Here is a 17,589-nt window from a genome sequence, read left to right as displayed (position 1 = left end):
ACGGATATACCCTAATGTCTCACTCTTCCATCTACGAAATTTCACCAGAAATAAAAAGGAGAAAAAAAAAGGCTGAGAACGAGTGACGTAACATGACAACACCATTTTCAGTAGAAAACTCTCTGATCGTCTTGCCGATGGATACTCACATGGGAACTCTGACTCTATTATATCCTAAGTGTTTTAGTTCTATCATCCCCACGTTTTATTATCTTTGATCTTTGGAATTAAGAGATAACCACTTCTCTCTCTCGGAAGCGCAGCTTTCCGATCTTTTTATTACGAATAAAAAATATACGTTTATGTAAAAAGTTGCGCCTTTTCTCAAAAGTAAACACAGCTAAGCATGATTAAAACTACAAGTCCACAGTTTTTTTCGTATAAACATTTTTTTAAATAAAAATCTTTGAAAAGAGAAAAGTATAAAATCACTAATATAAATCGAAAATAAATATCAATATGTGTTTTAGCGAAACGCAGAACTAATTTGATCCTTCAATATGCGCTTGTAAGTGCATACGATATACAGGGTGTTTCAAATGTGGCTCCCATACTTTGAAATCACATAACTTTGAAACAATGATAAATAGAACGATGAAACAAGTGGTAAGCATGGAATTTAAAACACACCGGTTCTCGAAAATGGTTGCAACTTTGGCTAATAGATGGCACCACAGTCTCGGTGAAATGTCTTTTAAACACGCACGAGATGTTGTAATTTATTCGCAATTAAAAAATACAGAACTAGTATTTGCGACTAAGATTTTACCGATTCTACAAGCTATATACTATAATTGTCGAACAAGGCAACTAGATACATTTCATACACTTTCCGAAAATTTTAGAAAATCACTTATTTAAACTGTAAAATTTGATTCAATTTTGAATTTTTAAGCATATATATATATATATATATATATACAATTTTTACTATGAACTTCATTCTTTGTTTCATCCATTTTTAATAGTTTTAATTGTTCGTCGGTCGTGTTATCTATTTTTATTCGTTTACATTATGCATTTTCAATACTTTTATATTCATCTGAATATTTTTTTTATTGTACATTTTTTATTCTTTTTTTTCTTTTTTTTTTTTTGTCTTTTTACTTTTTCCATTTTTTTTCATTTTTTAATGTCTTTTACTTTCACTGACATTTTTTTTATTTTTACTTGTTTCATTTTTGGTGCGTCCAACTGTAATTGGTTTTTTACTGTTATTAGGATGATCGATAAATAAATGAATAAATAAAAACTGGTAGTGAAATATGTTGCACTCCTCTCGCTACAACGATAGCGTTTACTACAATAAACTCCCCCTATATAACGATATTTTTTTATAGATTTTTCAAACCACTACAACAACAATAGTTTATTATATTTCACTCAAAATCACCTTCTCAAATGCATATATTTTTAAATTCTTAACCTGTTTTTGTTCTTCCGAGGGTCTTTAACATCGGTATTTTGCGCTAACTGCCTTCCGAAAGTGTTAATGAAGTTGTCGCGTGAAGCTGTTTTCTGTGTTGTACGCACAAAAATCATGTACGGTAAACCACTTTACAGTGTGGGAACAACTAAAAGAATTTTATTATCAACTAATCAATTAACATTTGCAAATATTTGTCGCAAATAAAAACTTACAAATGCATTTTATGGTGGTACTACAACGTCAATTCAGAAGAGATCCCAATAATAGCATAAATTTGTGGTGGTGATTGATGATAATGCTCATAGGCGGAGATAGACTTGAAAGTACGGTCAAAAGCACGGTCATTGTTACTCGGGAGGAACTATGATGATGATGTCAATTCATATACACATATAAATTGTATCAGTCGACTCCACCTTTGACGCTGGGGGGAGCAATCCCCCATGCCCCCCCCCCGTATCTCCGCCCATGATAATCTTACTTCTCGATATAACAATAACCTCTCTACAATATTTTTCCTTTGGTCTGCAGAATATCGTTATTTCGAGGTTTCACTATATACAAAATGCGACATCTCCTTTAATTTATTTAATTATTATTTTCCATTAAAATTAGTGATTTCTTGGTTGAATTTATAGTCATTTGCAAGGGAACGCCGTTATTTTAGTTGAGTTATATTATTTTCCGACACTTGAACTACTGCGTGGTCGTTCTGACCGCGCAGTAGTTCTAGATGAAAATTTCCCTCCGTGACTTTTTCTAATTCGTGGAACGGGAGCTTCTGGAGCAAAAACGGAAATTTTAAGTCATTCCGTTGATTTTTAAGAACTACTTCTACCTAGAAATACGAAGTGGTCTGCATTTGACCGCAGTTGGAAATTTCGTTGCTTATAACCAGATTTTAAATATACTATGAATGCATTTTTTAGGAAATAAATTTGTCCATTTTCTCTCCTAAAACTAGGCTTCAAAATCGTTCAGGTCGTTACATTTCAGGCGTGAGCAAACATTCAGGGTGCTTCAAAAGAAGATAGGCTGATTTCTAAAAAGGTGGTAGAATGCATTGAAGTAATGTATTTTTTGTCTTACTTGGTGGAAAATAGAGTATATTAGTGTCAGATTCCCGTGGGGGTAAAACCAAGGCGGTGAATCACATTATATTTTCGACCGTGCATTTTGCGGATGCAGGCTCAGATCCATGTGTCAAAGGTTTAACTAAGTTGGAGTAAAAGTTGTATAGTGACCTTAGATTCCGTATTTTATCTGACAGAACCCTTGTTTTCTGTATTATTCGTGGGCATTATACAATTACATGATAAGTGACAAAACGGTTTGCCTGTTACAAAAAATTGAAAAAAAGCAACAAAATTGCAACAATACCTCACGTTCTTTCTGCTAGTAAGTTGAGTATTAGCTTCAATCGTAAAAGTTTCTCGACTGCTCCAGCTAGGATGGGGGGTGGAGTGGGGGGGACAATAGGTGGTGGAACTCTAAGGATTCAGGTCACTTGAACCCCCCAGGAATTTCTATGAAGCATGCCCTCAATAATTCATGAACATACAAAGCAATGCACATACTCTGCCCCGCTTGCTTTATTGAATCCCTTTATATGCCAGATGTCTGGCAACCCTTTTTTTGCCTTATCGGAACCCCTGAGTAGGAAGGGAAGCGGTATCACTCGGTTGTCATGGAGCAACTTACATTCCGAAATTTTGAAATCAATGAGTAATATAAATTTCAAAGATATTAACATAAGATTTTTTTCACTGAGCTGAGGATCCCGTGGTCCCCCAAAACCCCGATACGACAATGTTTCAAAATAGACAGCCCAGTTCTTACGGCACTTGTTTTAATTCAAAATAAATCCACCGTCACAGCTGTATAATTAGTTTTTGCAATAGCGGTCAAAAAGACTGCTTCGTTAGTGCTGGTGCAGCGTTTCTCAACCTGTCTCAACCTGTGGTCCGTGACGATGTTACAAGTGGTCCGCAGGTGGGTTCCATTATTGAATTCTAACTGAAGGAAAAATTAATAAATTGTAATAATTGATACATAGTAATAATCTTTTGGGATCAAATGAAAATTGTACATATATATTCGTAACTAAGTGTTTACCATAACTCATCAAGGAAAACGTAAGAAATTGTGATCCTGAATACAGGATATCACTAGTTGTAGCCAAGAAATGCAATTTACGACAAATCTGCAAATTACTGCTAAAATGGAGAAAGGGTGGGGAAATGAAGGGTTGCTAAAAATCGCAGTGAACAAAAATGTATTTGACGAAAAAAAAACCATTCAAATGACTGGATGACCGTATTTCAATGAGAAAAATAAGAGGAACCGGAATCTTTTTTAAATGCAGGACGTCATGATCATCAAAACGTTTCCATATGTCGGCAAAACCCCTTTTTGTTAAAATTACTGAAAAATTGAAAAAAAAGATTGAAAAAGAAGGAACGTGACAAATATGTAAGCTGAATGTTTGTATTTATAACTGTAATTATCATAAGTTATAAAAACGATGTTTATTCACGATTTTAGTAAAGATTATAAATAAAAAAGCAAAATCAAAATAAGCATTGTTGAGAAAACGGGACAAATGCATAAAAAACAACTAAAAACACAGCAATGTCTCGTAATCCGGGGCACAAGTGGTCCGTCGAATTGTTTCAGGCTTTTTACTGGTCCTCTTGGGTTCAGAAAGGTAGAGAAACGCGGTTCTAGGAGGATATGGAAATTCCAGTAGTTCCGATAGTCCGCTAGTTTCCTTCATATTTCGTGACAAGCAGAAAATTTCTAAAAGTGCAGTTCAATAGTAAATCTGCACTTAACCTATAGTTTCCTCGTTTGTTTTAAAATTCAATTGTAGCCCAAATGGGTTTTAACGATTTTCATTTTTTTTTTAACTTCTGGATAAGGAAAAATATATCACACATTTGGCAAAGAATTCCTTCTTAATAACACTTTTACGACTTTATTTTCAGTCAAGTGCATTAATAGCACATTTTGTTCGTAATTTATTGCATTAAAACGACATCTCGCGGGATTTTGGATTCCCTGATCAGTTTTGGAGAAAATGACTGATCCATTGCAAAAGCAAGCATTTTGAAATCTAAATGGTTTCGGGAGCGAGAGCCAAACTGTCTCGCAATGAAAAATGCTTCCAATGAAGAGGTCTCTTGATTTACCGCTGAAATGAGTTATGTTGAACCGCGTTGCGGAAAGAATATCTTCTTTAAACCCTCAACCAAAATATTTTAACTCTGTAGAAGATATTTTCCGCAGAAGAATTCATTTGTTAAAGAGAAAATTGCAGAAAGGAAAGTTTTTTACTTTGCTCGTTCCTTTAATTTTTCGCTCCACAAATTGCAGTCTCGGGATTATTGAGCTTGACTTTTCAGGTTTCTGTAGGGAAAAGAGCAAAATGTGCTTGTAGGTCTATTAAATCCTTCTCCTGTGAAAAACCACTTCTCTTCTAAAAAAATTTTTTTTTCGTTGTTATAGCTGTTACTTTCCTTTATTTCTTTTCTTCAAACCTTAATACTGTTTATTTCAAATCAAGAAACTCTCAAAATTCTTCGCGAAATTTTCATTTACTTACCGCAATTTTTCTATATTTGCTTTCTCTTCTCTCTCCCTTTATTCTTCCTTTATTTACTACTTCGTCGAATTTTTTTACACTGTTATACGCTGTATTTTTTCCGCATTTTTCCTGTAAAACTTTCACTACCGGAAACTCCACAGTACGACATAAGGTAATATATGTATAACAATTATCCAAACGAATGGTATATGATATCATGGAAAGAATTAAACGTTTATAATGGAAATGAGCTGGACATAATGCAAGAAGACAGCACAACAGATGGACCACAAGTATTCTGAATTGGTACCCCTGTGGTGTTGAACGTCCGAGAAGGCATCCCCACGCAAGATGGATCGACGAGATGCGAAAAGTGGCTGGGATCAGCTGGATGGCAAAAGCATCAGACAGAGTAAAATGAAAAAATTTAGAGGAGGCCTTCATACAGCAGTGGATTCAAAATGGTTGATGATGAGGATGTATAACAATTAACGAAGATGTTTAAATGAGTCGTTTCCTCGTAAGAGAAGTTCCATTTTAACTATGAGATTTATATAAAAAGGTAAAACAATTATTTTCTGATATAATTTTCTGCATAAAACTCACGAAAAGCTGATTTCATAATCACAGTCCAATTGCACTCAGTAATACTCAAATGACGGTCGCTTTCGTCTCGGACAGTAGCTAGACTAGAATTACCAGATTCCGAAACTCAAAAATGAGGACGCATGCTTGTGCTGCTTGGTAACGACTTATTTATCTCTGTCCACAAAAGATGGTGCCACCATACTAAAAAGCAAAAAGTATTTTTTTTCGATCTCAAAATAGAATTGCTACCGCCATTTTTTTCGGAATTTGGTAATAAGGGGTAATAATACCTTATAAGGTTATAAGGTTACTGGATTTCTCAAAACTTGGAAGTGAATCCACATGCAAGCGCTCTCTTTTGGCAACGTCCTTTATATATTTTCGCAACAGATGGCTCCTCTAAACCATAAGAGAACAACAGTTTTTTCACAACTACAACAGAGATGCATTCGATATGTACACAATATTTTGGGGGGGGGCGGGGTGCTTTTGAATAGGGTTCAATACAGCCCGTATTTTCTCAAAGAGTGTAAATATTGTGGAGAAAAAAACAAATAAACACACTTCGGTGAACAGATTTTTTGCAATTTTTTTTAAGTAAAACAAAGGGGAAAAATTCCGGAACCCTAAAAATGAGGACAAAAAGGAGAAATTCCCAAAAAAAAACGTGTGAGGACGCTTTGAATGGCATAAAAAATGAAAACATGTCCTCATTTCGAGGACGTCTGGTAACCCTAAGCTAGACGGTTCGAAATTGACACAATTAGATGCTGAAAAGTTGTCCCTAGTATCTAAAGTGAATCAAACTACAGTTACTGGTCGTCACCTGCTGGAAGGTGCGTCCGAGTGGCGCGGTGGTAAGATGCTCGTCTACCACCGTGAAGGTTCCCTTCCGATCCCAGTTTCGAACAAGGGAAAAATATAAAATAACACGACGTTTTCATTAATGAGCTTGAGCCAACCACTGGTAGATGACGCCTTTATTTCCAACCCAACTAGTTAACGGCAGTAAATCGCAGTATAGCGGTATGACCGGGGTTGGTGTATGATTAAATAGCTACTGGATGACGTGAAGCTAATAGGGGTAGTCGGGAATCAAAGCTATAATGAGTTGCTTCAGACCAACCTAAGGATTGCAGCGTGGACAAATGAATAGAGCATGTCTTTTAGCGTTGGCAAATGCATGGTCGCTCATTTTGGTTCGAACAACCCATGTTTCACTTACGAGTTGAATGGTGTTATAATTCCGGATGTAACTAGGATCACCGATCTGGATATTCTTATTAATGAGCGTGATCCTTCTACTTTTCTGGGGCTTAGCTCTACCTAGATTGGAGTTCGTCACGTTTTGGACACTATACGTACAGAAGGACGTTGACTTGGTCAAGGGAGTGTAAAGAAGAGCCACACACATGCTCTTGATGGCACACGGAGCTTAAGCTATGCAAACACCAAACATGGCCCCCGCTTTGTCCCTTGTGGGATATAAGCAAGCTACCTTGCGGCTGGGCCATGCTGGAGGGCTTAAGCTATGAAGAGACACTTGATTTTATTGAAAATGTTTACATTGGAAGAACACAGATGGCAGGAGGATATGATTGAAGTGTTTAAAATTTTCAACGGGATGGATAAAATGGACATTAGTGCATGGCCTCCACATCCTGGAGCAGGACATCTAGGCTGGGGCCCCAGACCAGACTTTTCACAGGCCCTTCAACAGTGAATTTATAGCATGAAAAAAACAACAAAAATGATGAGAATCGTTCCTGCCCCGGGGCTGGAGCCCAGTCAGCCCCACCTTTGGGGGGCCATACATGAGTTATTAATACATCTTCAATCAACTACATCAAGAAGGGGACGCCAGTAATGATAGGTAAGGGACAATTCCAGGTTGTGCTGTCGCAGAGAGTTTTTCTTCAATAGAGTTGTGAATAAATGGAATAGCTTACCCCGGGGGTCGTGAATTCTAACATAATTGACACGTTTAAAAAGAAATACAATAAACATATTGGGATAAATCTAGATGCTATCCATACTTAGATGAGACAACCATATTTTTTATGGGCAGTATATTTATATTTTATCATAATTATTAGTTTTTTTATTGCTCTTATTGGGTTGCTGTATTTTTCATACAGTTTAGATATATATTCGATACCCATATTTTTATGGGCATCCTTTTTTAAGCCACTCGTTGGGCATTTTGTCTGGTGCGGCCTTTGTATTTGTATATGAAAGATTCATTTCAGCTTCTAACGGGGTGTGTTTACATATTTTACACGCGACAGAATTATTGATAGGCAAACTATCGCTTTTCCTTATATATATTTTTAATTCCAAATTTAATTTTTATAATAGTAATTCGAAGCCATTAAATTGGTATCAATTCCGTTTTCGGACCAAGAACAAAACATTTCTAGATACGTGCACGCTCTCGCGCTTTTTTTAGGAGCCACTCCTGCATTTCAAATAATATTCTGATAGCTCTCTGGTTGATTTGACTAACAGCAGTTAATCATATGACATTTTCACAGCTGACTTTCACTTCTCAATTCTGGTTGAGAAGTGAAATTCATATTTTTCAAGGTTTTTCGCATTCTAATTCTAATGCACGTGTATTTTTCGTAGTTATCCATTTCTTTACTGAATGAATTTCAGTTTGAATTATAATTTATAGCAATAATGGAGTCTGTTATCAAAATTTCGTGTTAACGTACATCATCAGTAACTGTAATAGAACATACGTAAATTCCATCGCAAAATCATGAAGTATTTTGTTTATAACTGAATGTACAATATACTTATGCTTCAGATCTAGCAGGTTGTGATTCAGCAGTTTCTCGATTAAATTGAACCGCACGTATTCTCACATTTCTTCACACTTTATCAAATGAAGTTTTCTTCTTCCTAAAACAGTGTCCAACTGCCACGTGACATGTACAATAAAATCTATCAATACATCTTCCTTCTGAATGAGTTGTTCCCCGTATGCAATTAGCTAAAAGACCTGCCAATCAGCTAGAGTCGTACCTTCAATACTTCCTCCACTATTTCTCAGATGATTGTTGTTAATCAACAAAAAACGTCGATCACAAAAATATCATCGAGTTATGGACACACCATCAACTACACATGCTCACCTAATAACAATAGAACAGAAAAATTCCTATATAAATGAAAATTATTTTCTCTATCGGAAAATTATGATTAAAAAGCACAAAATTGATAACCACACTTATATTTTTTCTCCTATTTTTTTTTTCAAAGCAAATATTATCCGCACTCACTTATAGAACGGGGTTTTCAAATTAAACTTGATATTATAACAGTAATAATAATTAAACGCCCCCGCTTATCTTCGATTCTGTTTGGGGCATTATTGTTGTTTTTTGAAAAGAAATTCACTGCTATCTCATAAAACAATAGCTGGCCAAAAAAAAAAACTAGATAAAACAAGGTATAATTAAATGGTGAATCGAGTGTTCATTGCGCCATGTGGTCACCTTAATAGAAAAATAATAATGAGAATAAGGAAGGAAGGCAAGAAAAAAACGGACTTGGATCTCCTTTTACTTGATGTACGATGTTGAGAATTTATGCGAACATTACGGATTCTCTCTTCTTTGCTCATTTTCTTTCTCGCCGCCTCCATTAAACGTTATATTAGAGCAGGACGTTAAAATGCGGAAGTCGGCCTCATTTTTCCCATCAGCACACATAAATTTAATTTTCTTTGACGCATTTGCCAGGAGAAAAAAAAAAAGCATCTCACTATTTTCTCCCTTATTTTTTCTACATCAACTATTCCTTTTCTTTCTTTCTTTTTCTTTTCAACTCCTCTTCTTTGCCAAAATGAGTTGTAGAATGGTTTGTCCTGGTCGCCAGTATATGAAGTATCTCTTTATGACTCAACATACTGTGGATTTTTCTGTCATGTAAATCTCATAAAGAATCAAAAAAATAATGAATATATCCAATATTTAATTAAATTAGATTAAATACGCTATTGCATCTTAGTAAAAAAAGTTTATCAGAAATAACTTGATGAAAAATTGTCATCTTTGATTCTTGCATAAATGTATACAGGGTGAAATCTTATACATGTATATAAGTCTTTTTCGCCTTAAATAGCTCGTAAACCTTTCGCTGTAAAAATGTACTTTCAATTGAAAAACTGAAACTGAAATTTATTAACATACACACACACACACATATACAATTCATAAATACACAAAGTAATTGCAACACGGCACATATACGAATGTACACGTAGAACATACATGGTCCACTTCTGTTGTGCCTAAGGGATCAGTGGCAATCCGTCCAAGACAAACTATGTATATAGAACATCTATGTTGGTCACAAACACACATATAGAGCAGAGTGAATAGCATAGACTTAAACACGGTTTTCACAATCAATCTAATCACAAGCCAATTCCAATTTTATTATAATTTTAAAAAGATTTCCAAATCTAATTATTTTTCATATAAAGTACAGAAATTTTGTTATTGGTTATTTATATAGTTGTTAATGGATTTCATAAAAGAGTTTTCATTTATATCATTTTTTTAAATCCCGGTTTAAGTTATTGTAGTTTCTGGGGGCGAGATAAAGAAACTGCTTTCAGAAAATGGTTTTCTTGGATTTGTGAATGTGATAGAAAACTCCTCGCGTGCTTTCCGGGTTTGATCCAGTTTTGATTTCAAACCACGAGGGATTTCTCTGTATAAACATTAATATTTTAACGGTATATAATTTGTTGAGATTAAAGCGAAAATCATTTTGATAACGACAACATTGTACGTAATATTTTATTCAGAGAAATATTAATCGGATTTAACTTTGATTCAGTCTCCTCCCCAGACACGAATAGCATACTGAATCAGGGAAAGTTCCCAGGCATAATAAATTAGAAAATGTGTCCAAATAACGTACCCATTTTAGATACGTCATTTATTTTACTGGGGGTCGTATGTGTACCGAGGTATAAAATTTAATTTTTTATACGGTTCCTCTCCCCGGTCTTCTAACTTTAAATTACGAAGTTGTTGCTCCCTCTCCTCAGCACAAGAACAAAACTTCTATGTTTCTAACAAGGAAAGGTGTGGTCTTCAAAAAATGTTGAAAAACTTTTTTTACTCATTCACTGATTCTACTCATTTAAATATGCACAAAATTAGAAAAAACATACGGTGGAACTGTTATGGTTCACTGAAAAAAAAATTTTAATGTTAATATTTTGAACGCCAGTAGAGGTCAAGAATGAATTTAAAAATCCCGCAACCCTAAAGGGTTAGAGTAATGCCATTCAAAAACACATGATCAGGTACAGTCAACACCAGCTATAGTTCTACTATGGCTGGTGTTGGTACAACACACACACAAAGAAAAAAAAATTAAAGAGAAATAACTAGTTTCGAAGAAAGAAGTTGTATTGAAAGAATGAAAATAAGTTTTTTATGGGTATCGCCAAGACGTGATGAATAGCCAACTGTTGCCATTGTTAATAATTTTTTGTGGCTTTAATAATTGCATTCCGCCGCTATTTTTTTATTTGTTTCTGGGTGCGATGAATTTACTTGAATTTTTTCATAATTTTTTGAGGACTGCAACTTGGGACCCATTCCTTGTAGGTGCGATATTAGCTGAGATATCGAAGTCCAAAAATCACTGAAATTAGAGAAAGAACAGCATATATTAACGGACAAGCTTGTTCTGTGTACTGTTCATGTGCTGTTCTTTCCCTCATTTTCAGCGAGTTTTCAATTCAAATATCTCGGATAATATTGCATTTGGAAACAAGGAACTTTTTTGTTGGGCTAAAAGGAGACAGGGTAACAACTTTTTAATTAGAAGTTAGGGAACACGGGGGACCACAGAACAAGTTAAATTTTGCTATATATACAGCCCTTATCAACAGAAATGACATATCTAAAATGAGCAAATGAGCACATTATTTAATTTTTTTTTCCTATTGAAGCGTGTATCTATACATAACTAAGGTTCACGAATTGTTTGAGTTCAAATGGATGCAAGTTTTAACCCTGTATAGGTATACGTATATCCCTGATCAGCTGTGAAAACCATGAAAAAGTTTTAGCATAAAACATATCTTCTACTCATATTTTTACGTTTAATAATAATAATTTGGCTGGCCATATTTGTTCGATTAAAATACGGGATGTGGAGCTTCAAAATACGGGAAATTGCCAATTATCGCCAAAATGATGACAAAAGTAAGCAAAGTTGCTAACTCGTTCTAAAATCCCAGAAAAGTCGCCAATCGCGGGAGATAAAGAACTACTACAAATTGTAGAGAATTTAAAAAAAAACCCGACACAAATATGTAAGATGAATATTTGTAGTCGTGATTATCCTAATGTAATTTCTGAGTTGGGAAGATAATTTTAACCGTTGATTTGAAGAATAAAATGAAAAAAAAGTCAAGTTGGCTGCATTGAAAATACGTGAAAAACCGAGACATTTTTGGAAACCATCGAGAGTAATATATAGAAGAGTTGATCAACTTTGCCCAAGAATATTAAGAAGACACCAACGAATAAGGAAATACATGAAAATACAGAAAAATTTTGTATTTTCGTGTATTTGCCTTATTCGTTGGTGTCTTCTTAAGAGAACTCGATGAATAAAACAGTAAAAACCAGGACTGTCCCGGGAAATACGGAATGTATGGTCAGTCTAATAATAATCTATGTCCTTCTCGTCACCATGACCATGTTTTATTTATGAAAATACAGGACATCAAGATCCTAAATTTTTGCCAAAAATGCCACATGTAAGAAAAATTGCTGAAAAATTGAAAACGGAGAATAAAGAGCACTGTAGGTCATAATGAATCAAAATCAATTTCATTAAAAAAAGTTTAATAAACTGAGCTATATGTAAACTTTACTTATAGCTCAGTGGTTTAATATGATCTTTAGTTTTGTCATAATATTGACATAATTTTTATAATATAGTTTATAAGTTATTAAAGTTCCCTTCACTTACACGATTTCAGTAAAGATCACAAATTTAATCTTTTTTTAAAAAAACTGGACTTCTCCAAATAAAAATCTGGAAAATCTCCAGCAAAAATAAGGAATTTTATGGTCATATGGTCACCCGAACTTACAGGATAAAGTTCGACTGTTTTTGTTCTACTCAACAACATTATGAAGTACGGTTAATGCCGTCCTAACAGTCGATGTTTTGAAACTTTGCGTTAATGCTGCCTTGCGTGGGAAAGTTAAGGTGAAGTTTTGTATTCGTATAATAGCGCTTTAAAATAGCAATTTTAAATGTTGAAATGGCATTTATTTATTTATGTCTAAAAAATAGTCATTGATTGCTGAGATGACTTTACCGATATCCGAAGAATTAAATGCAAATTTTCGGTTCATCTTTGGATCATGTCCAGGATAGGTTTTTAAAACATAAATCTTGCACGAAAGTTTAATTTTCAGTTTAAATGTAAGGTTTCGTTGTGTCCACAGGTTTTATTGTTGAGTATCAGTTACGTACCCAAGTAAAATTCTAGAAGCTTCAAAAATTGGTAGTGGCCTCAGTTTCAGTATTTTTCAAGTTCAACAAGATTACTTTTTTTTTTTGTTTACTTGATTCCGCTGAAAATTTTGAACGATTTATTTTTTTACTGTGTGAATTGAACTGTAGTTATCAGTTATCAAAAATTGTAAATAATTTATCAATTTTTATTGTTCATTTTTAAGAAATTGTTCATTCTGTCTTGTGTAGCTGGTGTTGAAATTTAATTAAAGATATATATTATGTTGATGGGAATTTAATATATGGTCATATTAACTTATTCATATCTTTCAATGGTTACTAGATTTCTGAGTTTGACACGCACAGCTTGTGAAACTGTTTTTAACATGGCATCAGATGGCGCAAGGAAGATAATGCCTACAATTTATGTTGCTTCAAGAATACCAAAAATACATGAATATGTTATTGAAAGTGTGCCACAAGGAGTAGAAGTAAAGACTATGCATCTTGAAAGTATGCTTTTACTTTTTCTTGCTGTTGGAAATGTTTTCAACATGCATTTTTACCCAAATATGCATGAGGTGCTTGAATCCTTGTGATCAAAGCTTGCTAATACACATCTTTTGGAAACACATTGACAATGATATCAGAACTTCAATCAAAAAAGTTATTGGAATGAAACTAGAGTTGTCTTAAATTGCAAGAGATATCTGAAATTCTCTGACTTGCAACATCAGTTTTCTTCACAAACACAGAATCTGCTTATCTTATCAGTTAAATCTTGACTGTTTTATTAATAAGTTAGGCTATCATCCCAAGCTCACCAGAACCAGTTCAATAATTGATAAGTCAGAAATAAAAACTAACTAAATTATTTCTTGTAGTGTGAATTTGTGAGGCTTATTAGTTTAAATAATTGGTTCATTCACAAAAATTTATTTTGTTGCTGGAGTTGAGTTTTTTTCCCAATAAACTTCCCTTCTATTCTTATCTTATCTATATTAAATTCAACTAATTTCATGTGATTATTTTGAGGAATCACTTAATCACATAGAGACACTTGTATTATCAATCGCTAGAAGTACGTTGAGATATGGAAGTTTAACTGTACTTTTAATTCATTTTATTAAATGTTGTGTAAGAAAATGTTTTCTCTTTGAAACATACAGAGGTGGACGCAGAATAAGGGTGATTTTTGTATTATGTCTATAGAGTGTATTGTCTGTTCCGAAGAAAACTGTCCACAAAGGGAAGCTGGCCGGGAAATAGAGGTGACTGCCTATGGCAGAATCATCTTAAGAGCATCGTGGGCCCTCGGGCCAAGTGATATTTCTGAGGCCTTACCTGGCCAATTCTCGAAAATTCAACTAGTCTTTCTGAGGCGCCAGGGTGGGCCCATGCGTTAAAGCGGCACTGGCCTATTGAAGTTTCACTATAGTTTATTACACATCGTATACTACTACTTAACTGTACATGCACCTTGTACATTCCTCTGGAAAATCTTTAAAAAATGAGTGCATGTAAGAAAGTGTTGGGGTGTGTGTATGCATGTGAGATCGTAATGTTTTTCTATAATATATATCAGATATATATATATCTCAGATATATCTTTTATATATCAGATATTGCCCAAATTCCCGCTCTACTGAAACGCAAATGCTTCATAAATAGAACATGCATTTTTGAACCCATGTAGCATGGTCATATGTAAGGATACAAAAATCAAATTGATTCATTTTAATTTTTATGTTAAATGGCAAATATATAAAAAATGTTAATTTGCACCCAATTAGGTTTTTTGGCAAATTTTAATTGGAACTTGTACAAACTACCCAAAAAATGACAGATTTGAAAATTCTGCCAAAATAATTGATAACTCAAATGTTATGAACTACCTTTTAAAAAATATCTACTATATACAATAAGGAAATTGTTCAAATCATTTTTTCCTGATATATGTTCAGACAAAAATGTTTCATTTTGGAAATATTGTTGGTTAAATGGTTAATGATATTGTGATGGGGGTTTTTTAGATATGTCTCCAGATTCAAGCGAAGAGTGGCCAACTGAAGAAACTTTGACGTTTTTAAAAGACAGTGAAGTTCTATTGTGTGACCCCAAAGTATTGATTGATATATATGATTCTCTGCCTAATCTTCAGTGGGCACACTCTACCTGGGCAGGTGAGAACAAAGGCTTTTAGGTTGAAATATTACCAGACAATTTCCTTTTTTATCACTTTCATGTAGAAGAATTTAATTTGATTTTTATTCTTCATTAAATACAAAATGCTTTCAAGCTAATCTCTTTCTTCCAAAAAATAATTTTTAAGAGAGTGGTTTTCATAAACTTAATCAAACCTATCGTGTTTTTTTTTTTTTGTCATTTTTCTCCTGGTTATATTCAAATCAATCGAGCCATTCAAGTTTAACTTTCAAGAGATGGTATATTTTCAGCCTGAAATATACAGAGAAATTGATGGTATACAAGGGGACCCGGGTTCGACTCCCGAAGGAGACAAATCACTTTTCTTTGCAAATATCAGTTTCGGCATAACATCCAAAAAATTCAGTTTCTCAGTTTAACTTTCAAAATTCATTAGGTGCTTGTGTATCCGCTTAATTATTTAAGTCATGATACAAAAAATTATAATAACACCTAATTTATAATAGGTCAGTATATTTTTTAAATCTCATATGTTATCAGTATTGCACTAAAATCAAAATTATAGAAACTTATTAAAACCTATATAAATATGAGGAAATCTATCTCACCAAGTTATAAATATTTCTATAAATAGGAGAGATGTTTCAACTATTAGGCAAAAAGAAGATATAAAAAATAAGAGGTATATTTTTTATTTTTTTTTTATTTTGCTCATAGAAGTAGGTGTTTGTACTGAACTCAAAAGTTATAAAAATACATTACTATATCATTATGAAAATAATATCTTCTGTAACATCAAATTTATTTCACAAAAGTCATAACTCATGTAATATATCAAATGTATTAAATATTTTTACATTTCAGGAGTGGAAAATCTGGTTGCTGCTGTTAACGAGAAAAAGGTATTAGTTTATGTTATTTTCTTTTAATTAACTGCATGTCAATATATTTTTTTTATCTGTTTGCGTGGATAAAATCATATGCACAACTTCTGATTTAAATTATATCTTTCTATTAACCACACAGACTTTATATAAAAATGAATTTTTTTAATAGGAGAAGCAAAAAAACTTCCGAGTATCAACTATCACCAGTAAAATCCATGAAAAAATGAAAAGATTAAGATATTACATGAACATAACTAGCACTTCATATATCAATTAGCCTATGGAGGGCACAGTAGCCAAAGTCAATAACACACAGTACCAATAAATTTTCAGACGTGTCCAGAGTTTGTCGCCTACTCAGTTCTTGTCAGAACCTTTCCTGATTCAGAACTACGGCAGAAAAAGCAACAAGATTACTGCAAAAGTGAATTTCTGTGTCAGGAAGCTCCCCTCGCTGAGGGAGAAGGGTGCCAACCCAACTTTTCAGCAAGGGATTTAAAGATCTATCCAGATTCAGTTATGAACTGTAGGTCTCTAAATAGTCCCCTCCTCCACAAAGCAAAAAAAATCTAAAACGCTGCTAAACTTGTGTTTGAAACTTTTTGTGCAGCCATCATCCATACTGTGATCAAGAAGAAAAATAGCATATAAAAGTGAATGTCCTACTTTTAATTACTTTTTACTGTCAGCTAATTTTAGCAACGTCATTTTATATTCCTCTGAGAAGAATGCAAGATTTTACAAGAGAGAAAAAAAAAACTTGCTTAGTATATGCATCTGTGGTCACCATATTTATAAATGTTAAATTTGATTTTGTAACTACTTGGGCGCGGTAGCCCAGGTCAATAAGATATTCGCCTAAAGTACCAAAAGATGTTTAGAGTGACCTAGATGATCCTTATGCCAAAAAAATCGAAATCCAATTAGAGGTGTTGCAAGTTCAATACCTGGTTCGTCCTTATCAGAAACTTTCCTGATACGGGTACAACAGAAATGATGACATGACCACAGAAAAAGATTGCTACCACAGAGATCCCACACTGACGGGTTAGCGTACTAACCTCTCTGAGTATAAAAAGGCTACCATTTGGAATCGGCAATAAATTGTAGGTCTTGGTCTAATGAACCCTTGTGTGCAGAAAATGACTGTGGTGTGACAAAAACAATCAACGATATAATTACTTGGACAAAGGAGGGTTTTGTGGCGACCCCCTTTATTATTATATACTCACAAAAGTTTAATCTTACATTGAAAAATATGCAGGACATCTAAAACTGTTTAAAAAATCAAATGATTTTGGTTTTTTGCCCCATGTGTGTGTGTGGTTAAATTTAAAAAAAAAACTTACTTGCACAGAGTCCAAAAATCTTCATGATCAATGTAACTTTTATTATCCCTTGTTTTATATCATACTTTTTGGCAG

At 33.9% G+C, this 17,589-nt stretch overlaps 1 protein-coding gene across 4 annotated transcripts in view; it reads left to right on the top strand.

The window, feature by feature from the left end:
* Window positions 1-12,804: 12,804 nt before the first annotated feature.
* LOC149079990 (uncharacterized) overlaps window positions 12,805-17,589 on the top strand; it is a 29,622-nt gene continuing 24,837 nt past the window's right edge. For 3 of the 4 annotated variants that reach the window (XM_089238910.1, XM_089238909.1, XM_089238911.1), the window contains exons 1-4: window positions 12,805-12,860; window positions 13,456-13,625; window positions 15,146-15,295; window positions 16,143-16,180. In XM_089238910.1, the coding sequence (XP_089095036.1) occupies window positions 12,835-12,860; window positions 13,456-13,625; window positions 15,146-15,295; window positions 16,143-16,180 (384 nt within the window). In that variant the 5' untranslated portion in view covers window positions 12,805-12,834. The remainder of the gene's footprint in view (window positions 12,861-13,455; window positions 13,626-15,145; window positions 15,296-16,142; window positions 16,181-17,589) is intronic. The other variant, XM_089238912.1, reaches the window with a different exon arrangement.

Source organism: Pholcus phalangioides, unplaced genomic scaffold (genome assembly GCF_987345545.1).
Source record: "Pholcus phalangioides strain wild (caught in Gottingen) unplaced genomic scaffold, Ppha-v1.0 ptg000011l_1, whole genome shotgun sequence".
Taxonomy (NCBI): domain Eukaryota; kingdom Metazoa; phylum Arthropoda; class Arachnida; order Araneae; family Pholcidae; genus Pholcus; species Pholcus phalangioides.
Note: the sequence above shows the minus strand (reverse complement) of the source record. Positions and strands in the feature narration are given on the sequence as shown.